This window comes from Rhinatrema bivittatum, chromosome 2, assembly GCF_901001135.1.
Source record: "Rhinatrema bivittatum chromosome 2, aRhiBiv1.1, whole genome shotgun sequence".
Classification (NCBI taxonomy): Eukaryota; Metazoa; Chordata; class Amphibia; order Gymnophiona; family Rhinatrematidae; genus Rhinatrema; species Rhinatrema bivittatum.
The window spans coordinates 177,483,477-177,499,228 of record NC_042616.1 but is presented as its reverse complement, the minus strand read 5'-3'; the positions used below and the strand labels follow the sequence as shown (position 1 = coordinate 177,499,228).

General features: G+C 43.5%; 1 protein-coding gene across 1 annotated transcript in view; it reads left to right on the top strand.

Annotated features, from left to right (window-relative positions):
- Positions 1-15,752, top strand: part of SLC25A13 (solute carrier family 25 member 13) — a 535,434-nt gene that overhangs the window by 455,947 nt on the left and 63,735 nt on the right. Inside the window, exon 14 of the mRNA XM_029588928.1 lies at positions 6,273-6,413. Coding sequence (XP_029444788.1) covers positions 6,273-6,413 — 141 coding nt within the window. The remainder of the gene's footprint in view (positions 1-6,272; positions 6,414-15,752) is intronic.

Here is a 15,752-nt window from a genome sequence, read left to right as displayed (position 1 = left end):
CCTTGCAAATCCCTCTGATTTGACATTTATAGTATATAACTTTACAGGTCAAAATTATGAAACTGAGTGTAGTAGTTATCTAATGGAAAACTGTGTAAAATGTATGGCGATGAGAAGTTATCAGAAGTGATTGGGTTACAATTTTCAGGCTGTTTAGGAGTGTAAGGGGCTGTAAATCATTAAATGATACAAGTAGCCATCAAAGTAGACGTGTTCACCAGGCGTAGCCAAAATGTTCAAACACATTTGACAGATTTGTAACTTAATTGCTTTTGTAATGTCAATCAAGCAAGCTCCAGTTTTGATGGCTTGGCCAGGCTTCTGAAGAAATACTTTAGATATAAATTGATGAAATATCAAATCCACTGTTTTTACACTTCTGAACTAGTCTGAACTTGTAAATAAACTGTTCCGTTTCTGCATATGTATACTGTTTGTCCATTAACAATGTCTAGGAAATATCTACATGAAGCATTTAAAATACCTCAGGAAGCTGTGCCATCTGTTACAAAGGTTTATTATTTATCTTAATTTAACCACACAGATGAGCTGCAGGGTCAGCTTTCACTGGTTAAACTGGATCTCACTTATTTCCTAGAGCAGGAGGTTTGGGTGGTATCCTGGACTATCCTGTTAGTTTCATGGACTTTGGAAGTGGATGAAGATGTTATTTTGAGACGTTTCTTTCCTAATAAAGATATTCTATTAATGTGAGTTAAAATATGGGTCTTCACTATGCTCCAATGACAAGCTCCCCTCCCCCAGCCTCAAACCTTCCCACACATAGACACATTAATGGATAAATCTAGATGAGGGGCAATGGCAACAAATCCTTAACTAACCCTCAGATACGCTGTTGCTATCAACTGCATGGAAACCCAAAACAAGATCCTCAGGAGAAAGTTCATCTTAACTGGTGTTTGGTACAGGATGCTCAGACACGGCTCTTTCAACAGCTGGAGAGAAAGTGGTGCTCTGAAAGACTTCCACATGTGGTGGTGTAGCCCGCTACCACATTGTCTCTCAAAAATCAGCTAGAAACTCCAAGGGGTAGGCTTTAGGTGTACCTTCCATCATGATTCCTCCATCCTCTGTGCTCCCATGCAATTCCAAATAACACAAGAGAATTCACCAAATGGATTCTGAACCGTCCCGTTTATTTTCTTGCACACAAACAACACAGAAAGTCCAGGTTTCAGGTAAGAGGTAGTTTGTTGCATTCAATACAGTTCCAGAACTGCCAGCACAACAATAGATGTTAATATCTGAAGCAGATTTCTTAGACGTAACTATTAGTGGAGCTAGATTTCTTAGACGTAACTATTAGTGGAGCTAGCAATTGCCTCAGCAAGAGAAGTTCTAGTAAAAAAAAAAAAATTAACATTTCCTCCCTGGAGCTTACAAGAGCTCAACAGGAAGCCGGATCTTCTGGAGCCGCATGCTAGAGATGTTGCTTATTCCAGTTCTCTCCAAGGAGTGACCCAACTAATGCTGGAGCATGCTGAGATCAAGCAGAACAGAACATTAAAAATTTCCACTGCTTTAGTGCCATGTCAGCTAGTAACATTGGGTTTGGGTTACAGTAGTAATGCCACATTAGCCAACTCTTTTTTGGAAAACGCAGGCTCCTCCTTTCATTTTGAGATTTATTCTCTTAAGATATGGTAACATTTTAATGCAGAAACTGCATGTTATTAATGAATAACCTCCATTGAAGAAAATGAGATGTATGGTAAATAACGTTCATTTTCTGCATTAAAACCTTACCATGCCATAATGAAAATTGACCTCTCCCAGTGGGGAAAATGCACACTCTTCTCTCCACATAAGAACCAAGTTTTAACTATTTCTTTATTCTTTGATAAGAATTCATGTCACCTAGTGATGGTTTGCCCAAATTCATAGTACAAAAAAATGTTATGGGTGCTAGATTTGGAAGAAAAAGTGCCATCAGAGGGAAGGCATAATCTTAAACTTGTCATTATATAGGCGAGAAATACAGCCCAGCATCTGAAATGGAAATATTCTGTAATTTTCCATTTTAGAGAGAGAGCCCAAAACTTCCATTAAATCATAGTGATTTTAATAGGCCTGCTAAAACATGCCCCTTGAAATTTGAACTCTGTGCCCTATATTATAGCTCATCTCTCCCTTTAAGGTCTGATTTACTCTGCTTCCCGTGCCCCCTTTAATAAATTAGGCCCTAGTGTCCCTCAAAAAGAAGATCCTAGTCCCCACCCCCACCAAGAATGTCACAAAGGTTTGAATAAAATGCCTCTGCTTTCCTTTCATTCACTGTCTCGGTTCTGGGTGTGTCTGAAAAGGACTGTTACAAATGAACCTGTATGAAAGTAATTCGTGGAAGGTGAAGCAGTAGTGACTTTTTTTTGTAGCAGGAAAGCATGTTAATGTATTTAACCACTACATCCTATCTATTGTTTTAGTTCCATAGAAAATGTAAGAGAGACTAAAACTATTGTGCAGTGCTTGCTTCATAAAACAAACAATTATTGGGAAGAAGTGCCAAAACAATGGGGCAGAATGTCACACACAACAGAGATTAGATAGACACTGTAAACTAAGAAAGTTATTTTTAGTTTTAATATCTTTATGTAGATTCTCAACAATTCCTTTCCATTTCTAGTGGGGATAGGAAGGGCAGCTGCATCGGAGCCAATGCAGGGATGGAGCTGCCAGCAGCTCCGTAGTGCATTTCACAACAGCATCAATAGCCCTGGACAGTATGAGAGGAGAATGCAGGAAGGGGGCCCCCATGGACAGGACAGCCTAGGTCAGCGATTGAAATGCTGGTGCTTCCTTCTTTGCAGATGTGCTGTGCATTTAAAGTGAGCATCAGGGCTGCACAGGAAAGAAGAAATAACAGAAGTGTAAAACACTGGTTCAGAGCTCACTGTTAGGCCCATTGTGTGTGCCTGTTGTCATCTGGGATCGGGCAGCCAGGAGTGGGAGGGCAAAGTGAAAACTTGCATTAAAGTGGTCATTGCTCTGGATGAAGAACCATATTTGGTAAGAAGATCAATTCATCTCCATAAAACTGGATCCCATTTGATTCTTTTTTGGCAAGTGTGTTGGTGATAAGTCAATCTTGGAGAATGAGAGAGAGATTACCATGGCAGCTTCCTAGAGCTCAGCTATTCCTGAATTTAACATTTCCCTGTTTGGGTAGTGATACTCCCATTGCCTCCCCATAGTGGGGACTGAATGGTGCAAGGGACTGATCAGAGCATTACCAGATTACCAGATCAAATCCAGTTCCATCAGCAAGGACTTTAAAAAGTGGCCTACATAAAATGAGTTGGTAACCTCAGTCCAGTTCTAGAGGTCATAGCAGAAATATTCACATCTCAACCCCTTTCATGATTTCTACAAATCTGTGAATTTGGGTGCATGCCCCATCATCTATTTGTAAGGAGTGTTCTACCTTAAATAAAAATGCCTTAAATCACTACCTGATGCAGAGAAATTTTTCTTTTAAGAAAACTTCTTGTAAATTAGTAGTGACTGCTTCTTGCAGTATTGTAAATGTTGTATGACTGTAGTAATCAGTGATGCTTGAATCTGCCTGAATGACGTTATATAGTAGTTCATAGATTTTTGTACAGTTGGATTCTTTTCAAGTTTTTTTCTTTCCATATTTGTGGTTTTAGTCTGTGAAAAAGATTATACAGTACAGTTGCCAATGCACATACCGTAGTGTTCATTTCAACAGAGTGCACCACCTTTTGAGTCTCTGAAAAAAAAAAATCACTTATTTTAAAAGCCATTGGCTGCATCTCACATCTGCTTAGTTTTAAATGTGGCTGAATCTGGCAGTAGGGCTAAAATTAAATAAATGCAAGCAGTGATGATTAAGGAGTTACAGCTCTTCATGATATGCTGTACCGTGAGAGGCAATAGAGAAAATTACATTGGAAACAGAAGCAATATTCCCAGGCCTAGAGATAATGGTGTAAGTGTAGGGCCAGCCCTGTGGAACAGTAGCAGGACTGGGCACTGCCCTGAGGATTTGATTCCCAGGATGCCGCAGAGGTAGTGCTCACAGATCCTTGATTGGGACTTGGGGTGATGGAAGGTTTTCATCGTACAATGGCAACACCTTGGATTCAGGGCCCATGATTGCAGGAATTTGGGAAGGAGACCTGGTGCATGGGCCCCTGGTTGAGGACAATCGCTGCAACGACTGGACTAAAGTAAGTTGGAGAGAGGATATGAAATAGGAAGAAAAGTCATTGGGTATTTGCAAATGAGCCTTCCTTGCGCAAGATCCCAGCACGGTCTCTGATTGAGCTGGAAGCCCAAAGGAGCTGGAAGAAAATGCCAGGTAAACAAATCAATCAAATACATAAATAAATAAATTAGATGGTATGTATCTGTACAGAACCAGTTAGTTATCCAGTGTGCTAAAGTGTGAAGATGTTTGCAAGAGTCAACAAGTATTACAAGCACTGTTAAAGTGTTGCGTCAATAGAAGCACAGATAACATGGGTTAACGTGCATTTTTTTTTTAACTATCTGCAGGCAAATCAGCTCATTTCCTATGAATGCTCCGTAAAATGAGCATTAGAATGTGTGAATGTTAATGCAGATCCATTGCTGTAATAAAGTAGTGCAGTTGGCACTTTTAGTTCATTTGAATGCAAAGAAACAAAGGCTAACAGATGTAAACAAATTGTGTATATCTAGTGATACCTTTTTATCACCTGATTATGCATAATTTTGTTTATATTTGTTAACGCTTATTTCTGTACATTATTTTGAAAATTGTATTACATCTCAGGGAGGTACATCAAGTGTTGTGTTAATGCGAGAGCTGTGCCTCCAAATTGATTTACATGTTATTAATATGGGCTGTTAATGTAAGGTAATTAACGCACGTTAACAGCCCATATTGTTTCATTTTACTACATCAGCCTTCAGCTTATTTTTTTTTCCCTTTAAATGATATCTGGAAATTGGCATACACTGAAAAAAATTTTTTTTCAAGGGAGAAGGGGGAGAACTCTGGAATCTTCCTCCACCTCTTTTGTGCTTATAACCCAATGGAAAGCTGCTGCGACTTGGGTTACGGCGACTTGAGCCTTTTTCGGTTGCAGATGCCTGTAGGTGTTCCCTGTTCTGTATTCCCTCTGCCCACTATTATTCCCGCCTCTGCCTCCCATGTACCTCAGCCATTGCAGCAACAGTCCTGTGGTTTAGAGTTGCAAAGATCATGGTTTTCTTTGAAGCGTGGATAGTGTGCGCTCTTGAGTGTTGCCAATGGGTGTCACTATAGAGCAATGACTGGGGCACCCTCTCTGGAGTCTTTTTAACTCTTGCCTCTGCAGCTGGCACGGTCTCTGCTAGGTCCAGACGGTTGAGTCTTGGCTGTTCCTGCACAGACATGCTCGGCCGTTGCACAGGCCACATTGTTATAATTTTATAAGACCAGAAATTTGATAATGTACCAACTCTTTATTTTCTCCTGCATTTATTTAGTTAGCATTCTATAATAAAGCATGCCAAACCCTTTTACAGTTCTTTACCAAGAATTGTATGTATGGGGGGAGTGTGAGGAGGTGAGCTACTTACCAGTTAACTTCCTTGCTTTATTACTTACTCTTTCTTTTTGATTTATTTATTTTTTACTGTGAATTTGGTTGTTTCCTGTTGTCTGTGCTGATAGTACTGCTGCTTTGTCTTCTTACAAGCAAAGTGCAAGTGTTCGACTGGTTAAATAGGAACACTTGTTATACTAATGGAGTGGTGTTTGGTTCAGGTGTTTTGTTTTTTTTTTTCTCTTAATGGGAACCTAGTGGATTGTGGTATAATTTACCTCCACCAGTGTATATAACATTTTTTCCACTGGGGGAAGTGGCAAATCTAAGAGTTGAAGGACTAATTATGATTAAGCAATATGACATGATAATTTAGTTTATTAATTAAGCCTGTCTGAATGAGTTGGATGAGATCAGGGATATCATTTAAGAGCAGACCGTATTTACAGTGCAACAGTGACCTGAATGTGCTTTCTTGCGTCTTGGATATAAGTATCTGAAACAGATGAAAAAAATATATAACTGTGCTTCAGATTTAAAGGGCTTGGCTTAGCAGGCTCTTTAGTTGTGTGTATTCCATACCCAACTTACTTGGAGCTCTCAAGTCAAATAGATCAATTTTTTTCCTAAATGTGGCATATAGAGACCTTGATTTTATTCTTAACTGCATCATTTACAACAAATTATTTTATCTTCTTTTCTCTTTTTTTTTTTTAGGCTGGTGGCTCCCAGGTGATTTTCACAAATCCGCTAGAGATAGTCAAGATTCGATTACAAGTGGCTGGAGAAATCACCACCGGCCCTCGTGTCAGCGCCCTTACTGTACTGCGGGATCTGGGATTTTTTGGCCTATATAAGGTAACTTCTTTAAAAAGAAAGTAAACAAAGCTGAAAACAGAACCTTTTAGAGCTATTTTAGGCACTAGAAGCAATAAAACCCACTCTGGTTACCAGGGAAGTTTATTACTGAAAATTAATCATAAGTGGCATTGCGGGCAGTCACAGCAGAAGGAATTATATATTTGGGCCATTGGTGAGTCACTTTAGAGCTGGCTGAAGGTACATTAGGGCAGCGTGAGGACATGTGCATTGCACCTGACTGCTATGTGTTACAGGAAATTCTTTTGGTGTTCTGTATGAAAGCAAGCATGAAATTCTGCCTCTATTCCCTCCCCTTCTGCCCACCCCACAAACTTCCTCTCACTCGCTTTTCCAAGAAAATAAAACTTTGTAAAGTTGCCCTTAGAAAAGAGTAGGACGAACAGCTTCAGCAAAGTTTTAAAAAGTATAAGCTACAGGACCCCTTTTAAACTAGAGTGATTCTAAATCAAACTATTTAATTTTTTTTTTAATTCTTTATTTTCAAATTTTTGAAATACACCAGGGAAAAAACCCTATACAGAAAATTCAATGTCACTTAAAGAATTATTACATTTACATAAACATATATTCATATAATCCATCAGTAATACCAATATTTAAATTATAAGAAAATAATACTAATTAGGAGGCTGTAAGGAGCAATTTTCATCAGAAAAAATATAATATTAATAAACATATGATAAACGCGCCAGGATAGCTACCACAACTACTATTTATGCCTCCGATTCTGTTGAGGGTACAGTGAGGGTTCGCCCAGCCAGAAATGCCCTCAGTTGGTCAGGCTCCTGAAAAACGTAATTAACATTTAAGTACAAAACACAGGCCTTGCATGGATATTTCAAAACAAATTTTACTCTTAATTTGTTAGAATTTATTTTCTGCGTGTGTGTGTCGCTGTAACGACATCTGGATAAATCCAGATAGGTTTTCCATAAAATAGAATTTGTTTATATCTAAAGAAAAGACGTAGTATATGGTTACGGTCAGTCAAAAAGGCAAAGGACACGAGCATTGGCTTTCTTCGATTAACCTCAAATTCAGAGGACATTTCTAGTATATTAGTAATATCCAAAGGAGGATCTTGTTCTTCCATCATGACATTCTGCTGCAAATAAAAAGCTTTCGTAACAACAGGCAAAGCTGATTCTGGTAGTTTTAAGACTTGCTTCGTATATAACCTGAACAGTTCCAGCGGCGAGATTCAATTAATAACAGGAACATTTAAAACTATTTAATTTTGACATGAATCGCTTATAAGTGGCTACTGTTGTACCCTTCTTGTCTCTTGGCTAGCACTCGGGAGTTTGTTGGGTTTTTTTGTTTTTTTTAAGAGAACCCAGCTGGCGACTGTGAACATATAGTCTTCCACAGGTATGCCACTGACCATTTTCTAGATTCTTGTTAAAAGTATAGATTGGACAAATATAACAAATCATTTTAACTGTATTAAAACAGTGATACTATCAAAATAATTTTATTTTGTTAATTCCTTTGATGGTTAATATTATGATTCCCCTTTATATTTTGATTTACATTTTATCCCTGTGGAAAACAATGTTTAAAGTTCCCTAATGCTTTTCCTGCTTAGCCACTTCCACCATCATGAATATGCTAACCAGAGATGAAGATGAATTGCTCCTATTCATCTCTCCATGTATGCATGTGACTGATAAATGTAAGGTACATAGTAGAAGTAGCAAAAGAGCTGTAATGTATTTAGCGATTTAGCTTTTAGTCACTATCAGGCACTTCAATGTCACCACCCTCCTCCTCCCTAAGAAGGTGAAAACATAGCCCAGGATGGGAGACTGGTGGGCATGTGCGGAAACCAGGATTGCAGAGGCATAATCTCCGAAGGAGAGTTTAAAGCAGTGTGGATAGGTCTGCTAAAAAGAAACATGGTTTTGAAGTTTTCTAAAGTACAACAACTCTAAGACATAAATCATAATGGAACAATAAATAAATAATGGAGGCAGTAAACAAGTAAGTTGATTATTTGAAGAATCTAGCTGACACGTCTGCTTTAGTCTTATCCTAATGGTTACACATTTGAATGTTCTGCAACTGATGCAACCAACTCTGCAGTACTTTGCAGCTGAATTTAGGGGCCGATGCAATACAGTGTGCTCAGCCGAGCGCACTGTATAACCTGCAATTGGACGCGGGTTGTATAGGCGCTAACTAATCGCCTTATGCAGTAAGGGGATTAGCGCCTCTACAATGTGCATCCAATGCGGAGTGAAACTAATAGCGCTCATCAAATGCAAATGCACGTGAATGAGGCTATTAGCTATTCACTCCCAATGCAAAAAAATATGTGCATCTAGGATGCACATTTTAGCAATCAGAAATTAACACCTGCCCGGAGCAGGTGTTAATTGCTGTGTGCTCCTAAAACTAGTACAGAAAAACTGCTTTTCTGTACTGCCTCCTAATTAATATCGTTGGGATATTAAGTTGGAAGAACAGCTCTATAAAAAAAATAAAAAGTAAAAAAAAAAAAGCGCTGGCAGTCGGGTGCAGGAAGCAGATGCTCAGTTTTATAAGCATCCGGTTCCTGAACCCCTGGCACATCCACGGGTTAGGCAAACAGGTGCTGATAAATTCAGCGTCCATTTTCCAAACCTGACTGCCCGCACTGTAAGGAGTGAATAAATCAATATTAAAGTGTCGGGCACTTAATATTAATTTATTCGCTCCTTCACTTATTGCCCATTTGGTCCTTTTCAACGACAAATGTCAGTGAAAGGACTAATCCCCTTTCAGGGCAGTCTTCTGAAAAGTGATTGGTCCTTTCACTGACATGTGACAGTGAAAGGGATTAATCGGCAATAAGTGAAGGAATGAATAAATTAATATTAAGTACCCGACACTTTAATATTGATTTATACACTCCTTAGGTGCTGGTAGTCAGGTTAGGAGAATGGACGCTGAATTTATCAGTCTATTTTCCTAACTTGTGCATGTGCGCTGGTTAGGAAAACGGATGCTGTTAAATTCAGTGTCCATTTTCTTAACCAGCGGACAGCCACCGACAGCGGACCTCTCTTGGGCACATGCTGTCAAGGAGGTGCTAGGGGCATACAATCGCCCCAGCGCCTCCTCGACAGCGTGAGCCCTAATTTAAATATTGCATCGCGCCCCCAGGAGAGGTGCCTGGGGGCACGTTAGGAAATCGGGCGCTGAACACTCAGCGCCCACTTTCAGCGCAACATTTTTGCATCGGCCCCTTAGTGTTGACTTGGAGTGCGTGCTATGTATGCTTTTTAATGGCAAATTACACTGCTTATAAAACAGAGAGTTACACTATGTGCGGCTAATAGCAATAAACCAGGTATAGTGGGTGACTCTTTTGAGAGCTAACTACTGCGTACTTGCAGGAAAAATCAGCTAGCACACACTACGGCTCCAGTGCTATTTTTTTCTTGTCTTTTCACGCCGTTTAGAGAATGGGATGAGAACATTAATTTTTTTCTACAAGGCTAACTCTGAATCCAGGCCAGCGAATTGTGTGCTAGTGCATGCCTGTATGTAGCATGATGTATTACATACTTCTGGAGGGTGGAGTTACCTGGTACTGTTATAAAAGTTGAAGGGGCATATCTGCTCTTGAGGCAGGTGGTACAGTGTGTTGTGGCCCTCTAGTGTTTTCTCATGGATACCAGTCTTCATTTCTTTCTGCTCTCTCTCACATGGCACAGATATTTTCAGCATTAAGCAGCTTAGCAGCAACAAGTTTGAATATGTTTAACTTTCACAGCCCATTTATTTTTGTACACTGTGGCACGTCACAATTATAATACAATAGATTATCTGCTGATAAAATGCATTTCATCTTCTACCTATCAACATACTTAGAAAAATAAACTTTATAAAGTTCAGCCGTAAGGTGTGCTACACAAGGATCAAGTCCCAGCTTTTAATTTTAATATGAATGCTAATATTCCATGCTTAAGCTGTGTTAAATGAACAGTAGGGTTATTAGGTAAACATACAGAACTCGGAGGATCTTGGCGTTCTAGATGCCTCAACAACCATAAACTAGCACCCTTCCTTAATATTGCTGCATAAGCAAATGTACTTCCTTGATAATTCACCACAATTATGTAAAACACAGAAAGATTGTAAAAATATAGGTCAGAGGATTCCAAAGTATTGACAAAATATCCTCAGTTGATGTTCAGCACCTATATATAGTCAGTTGTTTTTTTGTTTTGGTTTTTTAATAACTTTTTAATACCCCTGCCCCAACCCCTTAGATTTACATATATGACTGATTGACATCAAAGTCTCTTCTCAAATCTTGGATGTCACTGTCTGCACTACTTTTCTCCCCAGTCTTGTCAGGGTTCAGTCAATTTTATGGCCACATCCTTGTTTTTAAAAATCCACCTCCCTGACTTCACCAAACTGTTATTATATTTGTGGCTTTCATGTATCAGTGTGAAGCTTGCATGGGATTCTAATAAAAATGAGCACAGCAGTAGCCAAATTTATTTAGCCTGTCCCACCTTCCTGACTCTTAAGTGAGAAGAAGGATTTGTTTCATGGGGTTGAGGGGGTTGGGAGCGTATAAGCTCTATAGACCTTGACTGAAAACTCAGGCCATACAATTACAAACCGATGACATGATGTTTATAGCAACAGATGGTATCAGCTGTGTTTTGTAAGTCAACCACTTAATGCAACACAATAAAACAATACCATAACATAGGCAGGTCTTTATTCTGTGTCTGAGCTATATCATTTGTCTCCCTTTTACAACTTCCATTCTCTTTTGGTATACACAGGATACAAAAAGGACTACCAAATCAGTATGCAATTCTTTACCTTGTGCATATAAGTAACCTTTTTCCTAGGACAAGCAGGTAGTCCTCACATGTGGGTGATATCATCAGATGGAGCCTGGCACTGAAAACTTTTGCCCATCATGCCTCTATCCATGTATTCACGCGGGGGGGGGGGGTCTCTTCAGTCTCTTCCGCGGAGCTACTGCCTCGTGGTGGTGGAGCTCCTGCTCTTTTTTGTGGAAAAAGTTCCATAAAGTTCGTTTTTTGTTCTGCGCTGGGTCTCTCTCCAGTTCCCTGTCGAGTTTTCTCTTTAGTTGGTGAGTTTTTCCTCTCCTTCGGTGATGCCAGTCGTCGTAACCTTACTGTCTTCTGTGCGCCTCATGGCAGCATAGGGATTTCGTTGGTGCCCCCGGGCTATGTCTTTAACGGATCCTCACGAAGTATGCATTATGTGCCTGGGGGCATTGCACAATGTTCGGGGCTGCGATCTGTGCATGCAGATGACTTCAAAGGGCTGTTGGGCCAGGCTGGATAAGATGGAGAAAGTTTTCGGTTCAGGTAAGTGCAACCCCTCCACTCTGGCATCGATGCCAAGGACCAGGGGGAACCCTTCGTCATCGATCCTTCTGGGGAGAAAGGCTTTGGGGATCGACCCATGTCGGGCTCCTCGAAGTTGCGGACTTCTGGATCATCGTCCTCAGCGCCGGGAAAAGACGGGGCCTAGCACCATGGGAAGTCTTGGAAACACCACCACCGGTCTCCGTCCTCACATGGTGCCGGACTCAGTCTGGCCTCTGCGCTTGCTACCTTGCCCTGAAGCAGCCCCGGCGAGAGGTGGCCATATCCTCCCTTGAGTCCGGTGGCCCAAGGCCATCCACACTGATCCCAGTATCAGGCATTGACCCCCATCAGTGGAGGCTTTCGAGGCAGAGCTGGAGCATCGGGTGCACCTGGCAGCGAAATACGCTTTGTGCGACAGGGAGACGATGTCTTCCCCGACGCCGGTGTTATCGCCAATGCCGATGCCTGCACCGTTGTCAATGCCTGTGGTATCCAGCTTGGAACCATTGTTGGATTGTTTCGACGTCCTCCTCTGCATCCTCCCGAATCAATTGTTGCCAGGACCTCACAATTCCTCAGTGGCCTGGCAGGCACCGAAGCATAAAGCGTCCGAGCCAGTCCTTATCAGGGACTCCTCCAGGGACAGGGGACCGCAGTGCCTTCCGCACCACTGGAACCCCCCGTGCCCTGCCTTGTGCTGCTGGGGCCGATGCCTGGTCCATCAGGTTCCCCTTTTGCCCTGGTTGCCTTTGCCCCGGGATGTGCCCAGTGCAAAGAGAAGAAAGCAAAGAGGTCAAAGACTCATGCCTCTGCTCCGCCTGGCAAGGAGAATAGGGCATGGGATGCCATGGGTAGGAGAGTGTTCCTGGACTCCATGTTGGTGGCCCATATTGCTTCCTACCTATTATACATGGCCCAATACACCATTAACCTCTGGAAGCAAGTCCAGGAGGTTGCGGATGGCCTTGCCCAGCAGCCCCAAGAAGCCCTTATGGCTATTGTTCACCAGGGCCTTGAGTGTGGGAAGCATGAAGTACTTGCTGCCTACGATATCTTTGAGACGGCGGGCCACGTAGCTGCCACCAGCATCTCAGCAAAACATCTCACTTGGCTCTGTGCCTTGGACCTTCGCCCTGAGGTTCAGGACCGCTGGATGACTTGCCTTGCACCAAGTATAACCTTTTCGGTGACAAGGTGAAGGATGCGGTCACACAGCTGAAGGATTACCATGAGAGCCTCCAACAATTGTCTGCTACTGGCTCGCCCTCTCCGTCAGCTTCCACAGGCAGTGGAAGTACTACCCTCCTGCCCCTCGCTCTTGACCAGAGCAGACAAGCGCTAGGGGCAGATCTCGTCAGCTGCAGGATCCCAGGCCCCAGCCAGTGCCCCATGCCTGCCCTGTTATGGGGTTTTGACTGGCTACAAGGGAGCATAAACCAGTGGAGTCAACCAGTGCCAGAAGACCCCGCTGGTCATGGGGCCAGCTCCACTTCTTTGCAGACTGGTGGCCATCTGTGACTTTGAATCAGTGGGTCCTGTCAATCATCCAGCATGGCTACAGGTTGAATCTCGTGACTGTCCCACCAAATTCTCCCCCATGCCCACTTTGGGGTCCCATCTAGCATGCAGGCTTCCTAATAGCGGAGCTCTCTGCACTTCTTATGGCCAGGACAGTAGAGCCCGTTCCACGGGAGCAGCAGGGGCGGGGGTTTTACTCCCATGGTTTTTTGATTTCAAAGAAAACTGGAGGCTTCCATCCCATTCTCGATCTGCGAGCCTTGAACAGGTTTCTCAAAAAGGAAAAATTCAAGATGGTATCCTTGGGCACCCTAATTTCCCTCTTGCAAAGAGGGGACTGGTTTTGCTCCCGGAAATATTTCCACTTTGTGGTGGTCCACTAGCATTTTCAATACCGTGTACTCCAGTTTGGTCTGGCCTCCACGCCAAGGATTTTCACAAAGTGCTTGGCCGTAGTGAGTGCCTGTTTACATCAGCTGAGGATCCAGGTCTTTCCATACCTGAACAACTGGTTGGTCAAGAGTGACACTCAAGCGGGAGCGTTGCAGTCGCTACACTAGACCATTCAGGTATTGTAGCATCTGGGGTTTTAAATCAATTACCCAAAATCCCATCTCCATCATCATGGCTGGATTTCATAGGAGCCGTGTTGGACGTGACGAAGGCGAAGGCCTTTTTGCTCCTCGACAGGGTCTATGCATTGCAGTCCCTGGTGGGGGAAATCCAGGAGAGCCAACTAGTGCTGGTAAGATGCATTTGCAGTTTCTGCGGCACATGGCCGCAACTGTCCGTCACCCCATTTGCCTATCTGCATATGCGCCGAGCCCAGTAGTCCCTGCGTTGTCAGTGGCAGCAGGCCACCCAAGATCTCCGGGTCTGCATCCAGGTTTCCCCCTCCCTCAGCGATTCCCTGGCTTAGTGGAGATCCCCATCCATTCTGGAGCGAGGTATGCCATTTCGGGCTCCCCCAACCCAGATTATTCTTACCAGAGATACGTCTCACCTACATCAACAGCCTACACACCCAGGGTCTCTAGACCGCCCAAGAAGCCCAGTGTCAAATAAACGTCTTGGAACTGAGGGCAATCCAGTACGCACTGTGGGCCTTCTGGGATCGCCTGGCCAAGCACGTGGTCCTCATTCGGACAAACAACCAGGTTGCCATGTGGTATATCAACAAGCAAGGGGGCACTAGATCCTTCCTCCTCTGTCAGGAGGTGGTGCATTATCTGGTCCTGAGCCCTGGCTCAGGAGATGTTGCTCCGGGCGGTGTACTTAGAATATTCTCTGCCCCAGCTGGCAGACAAGCTGAGTCCCACCTTCCGACCCCAAGAGTGGTGCCTGAAGCAGGAGGAGGTGGCAGATCAAATCTTCCATCTCTGGGGATCCCCAAACATGGATCTATTTGCCGCCCCCTGCAACAGGGAAGGTTCCTCAGTACTGCTCCCTGTCTAGGACAAGACGGCCAGCCTGCTACAGATGCCTTTGCCCTCCACTGAGGAAAGGGTGTCCTGTATGCATATCCTCCACTCCCGTTGGCAGTGAAGACTCTCTTGAAGCTTTGCCAGGACCCCCCATTGGCTGAAAAAGGTTTGGTTTCCGCTCTTGCGGGACCCAGTCCATCTCAGGACTATCCCGGACCTTCTCATGCAGGATCAGGGCAGGCTGCGCCACCCAACCTCCGGGCCCTGTCCCTCACAGCCTGGATGCTGAGCAGTTGATCTTGCAGTCTCTTGACCTTTCAGAAGAGGTGTCTCGAGTCCTCATGGCTTCAAGAAATCCTTCCACGAGGAAATCTTATGCATTGAAATGGAGGAGGTTTACTGTCAGGTGCGAGCAGAAAAATGTCGCCCACCTCCCCCCTTCTCCTGCCTGATCTAGGACTTCCTGATTTATCTGCTACACCTCTCGGAGGCTGGGCTTAGAACCAAATATGTTCGGGTGCATCTCAGTGCCCTAGGAGCTTACCACCAGGGGATGGATGATTCGCCCATCTTGATACAGCTGATTGTGAGGCAGTTCATGGGTGGGTTACGGGTTACTTCAGCTGCGGCATCCTCTATGGACCCCAGTGGTGGTCTGGAACCTTAACATGGTGTTGGCTCAGCTGATGAAACCACCATTTGAGCCGCTATGCTCCTCGATGCTCAAGTATTTGACCTGGAAGGTCATATTCTTGGTAGCAATCACGTTGGCATGCAGGTCAGTGAGCTGCACGGCCTTGGTGACTTATCCGCCCTACACAAGATTTTTCCGTGACAGGGTGGTTCTGTGCACGCACCCTAAGTTTCTGCTGAAGGTGGTGACAGATTTCCATCTTTACCAATCCATCGTCCTGCCCACTTTCTTCCCTAGGCCTCATTCCAACCAAGGGGAAAGGGTGTTGCACACACTCGAATGTAAGAGGGCATTGGCTTTCTACCTGGACCGGATGGCAGGCTGTAGG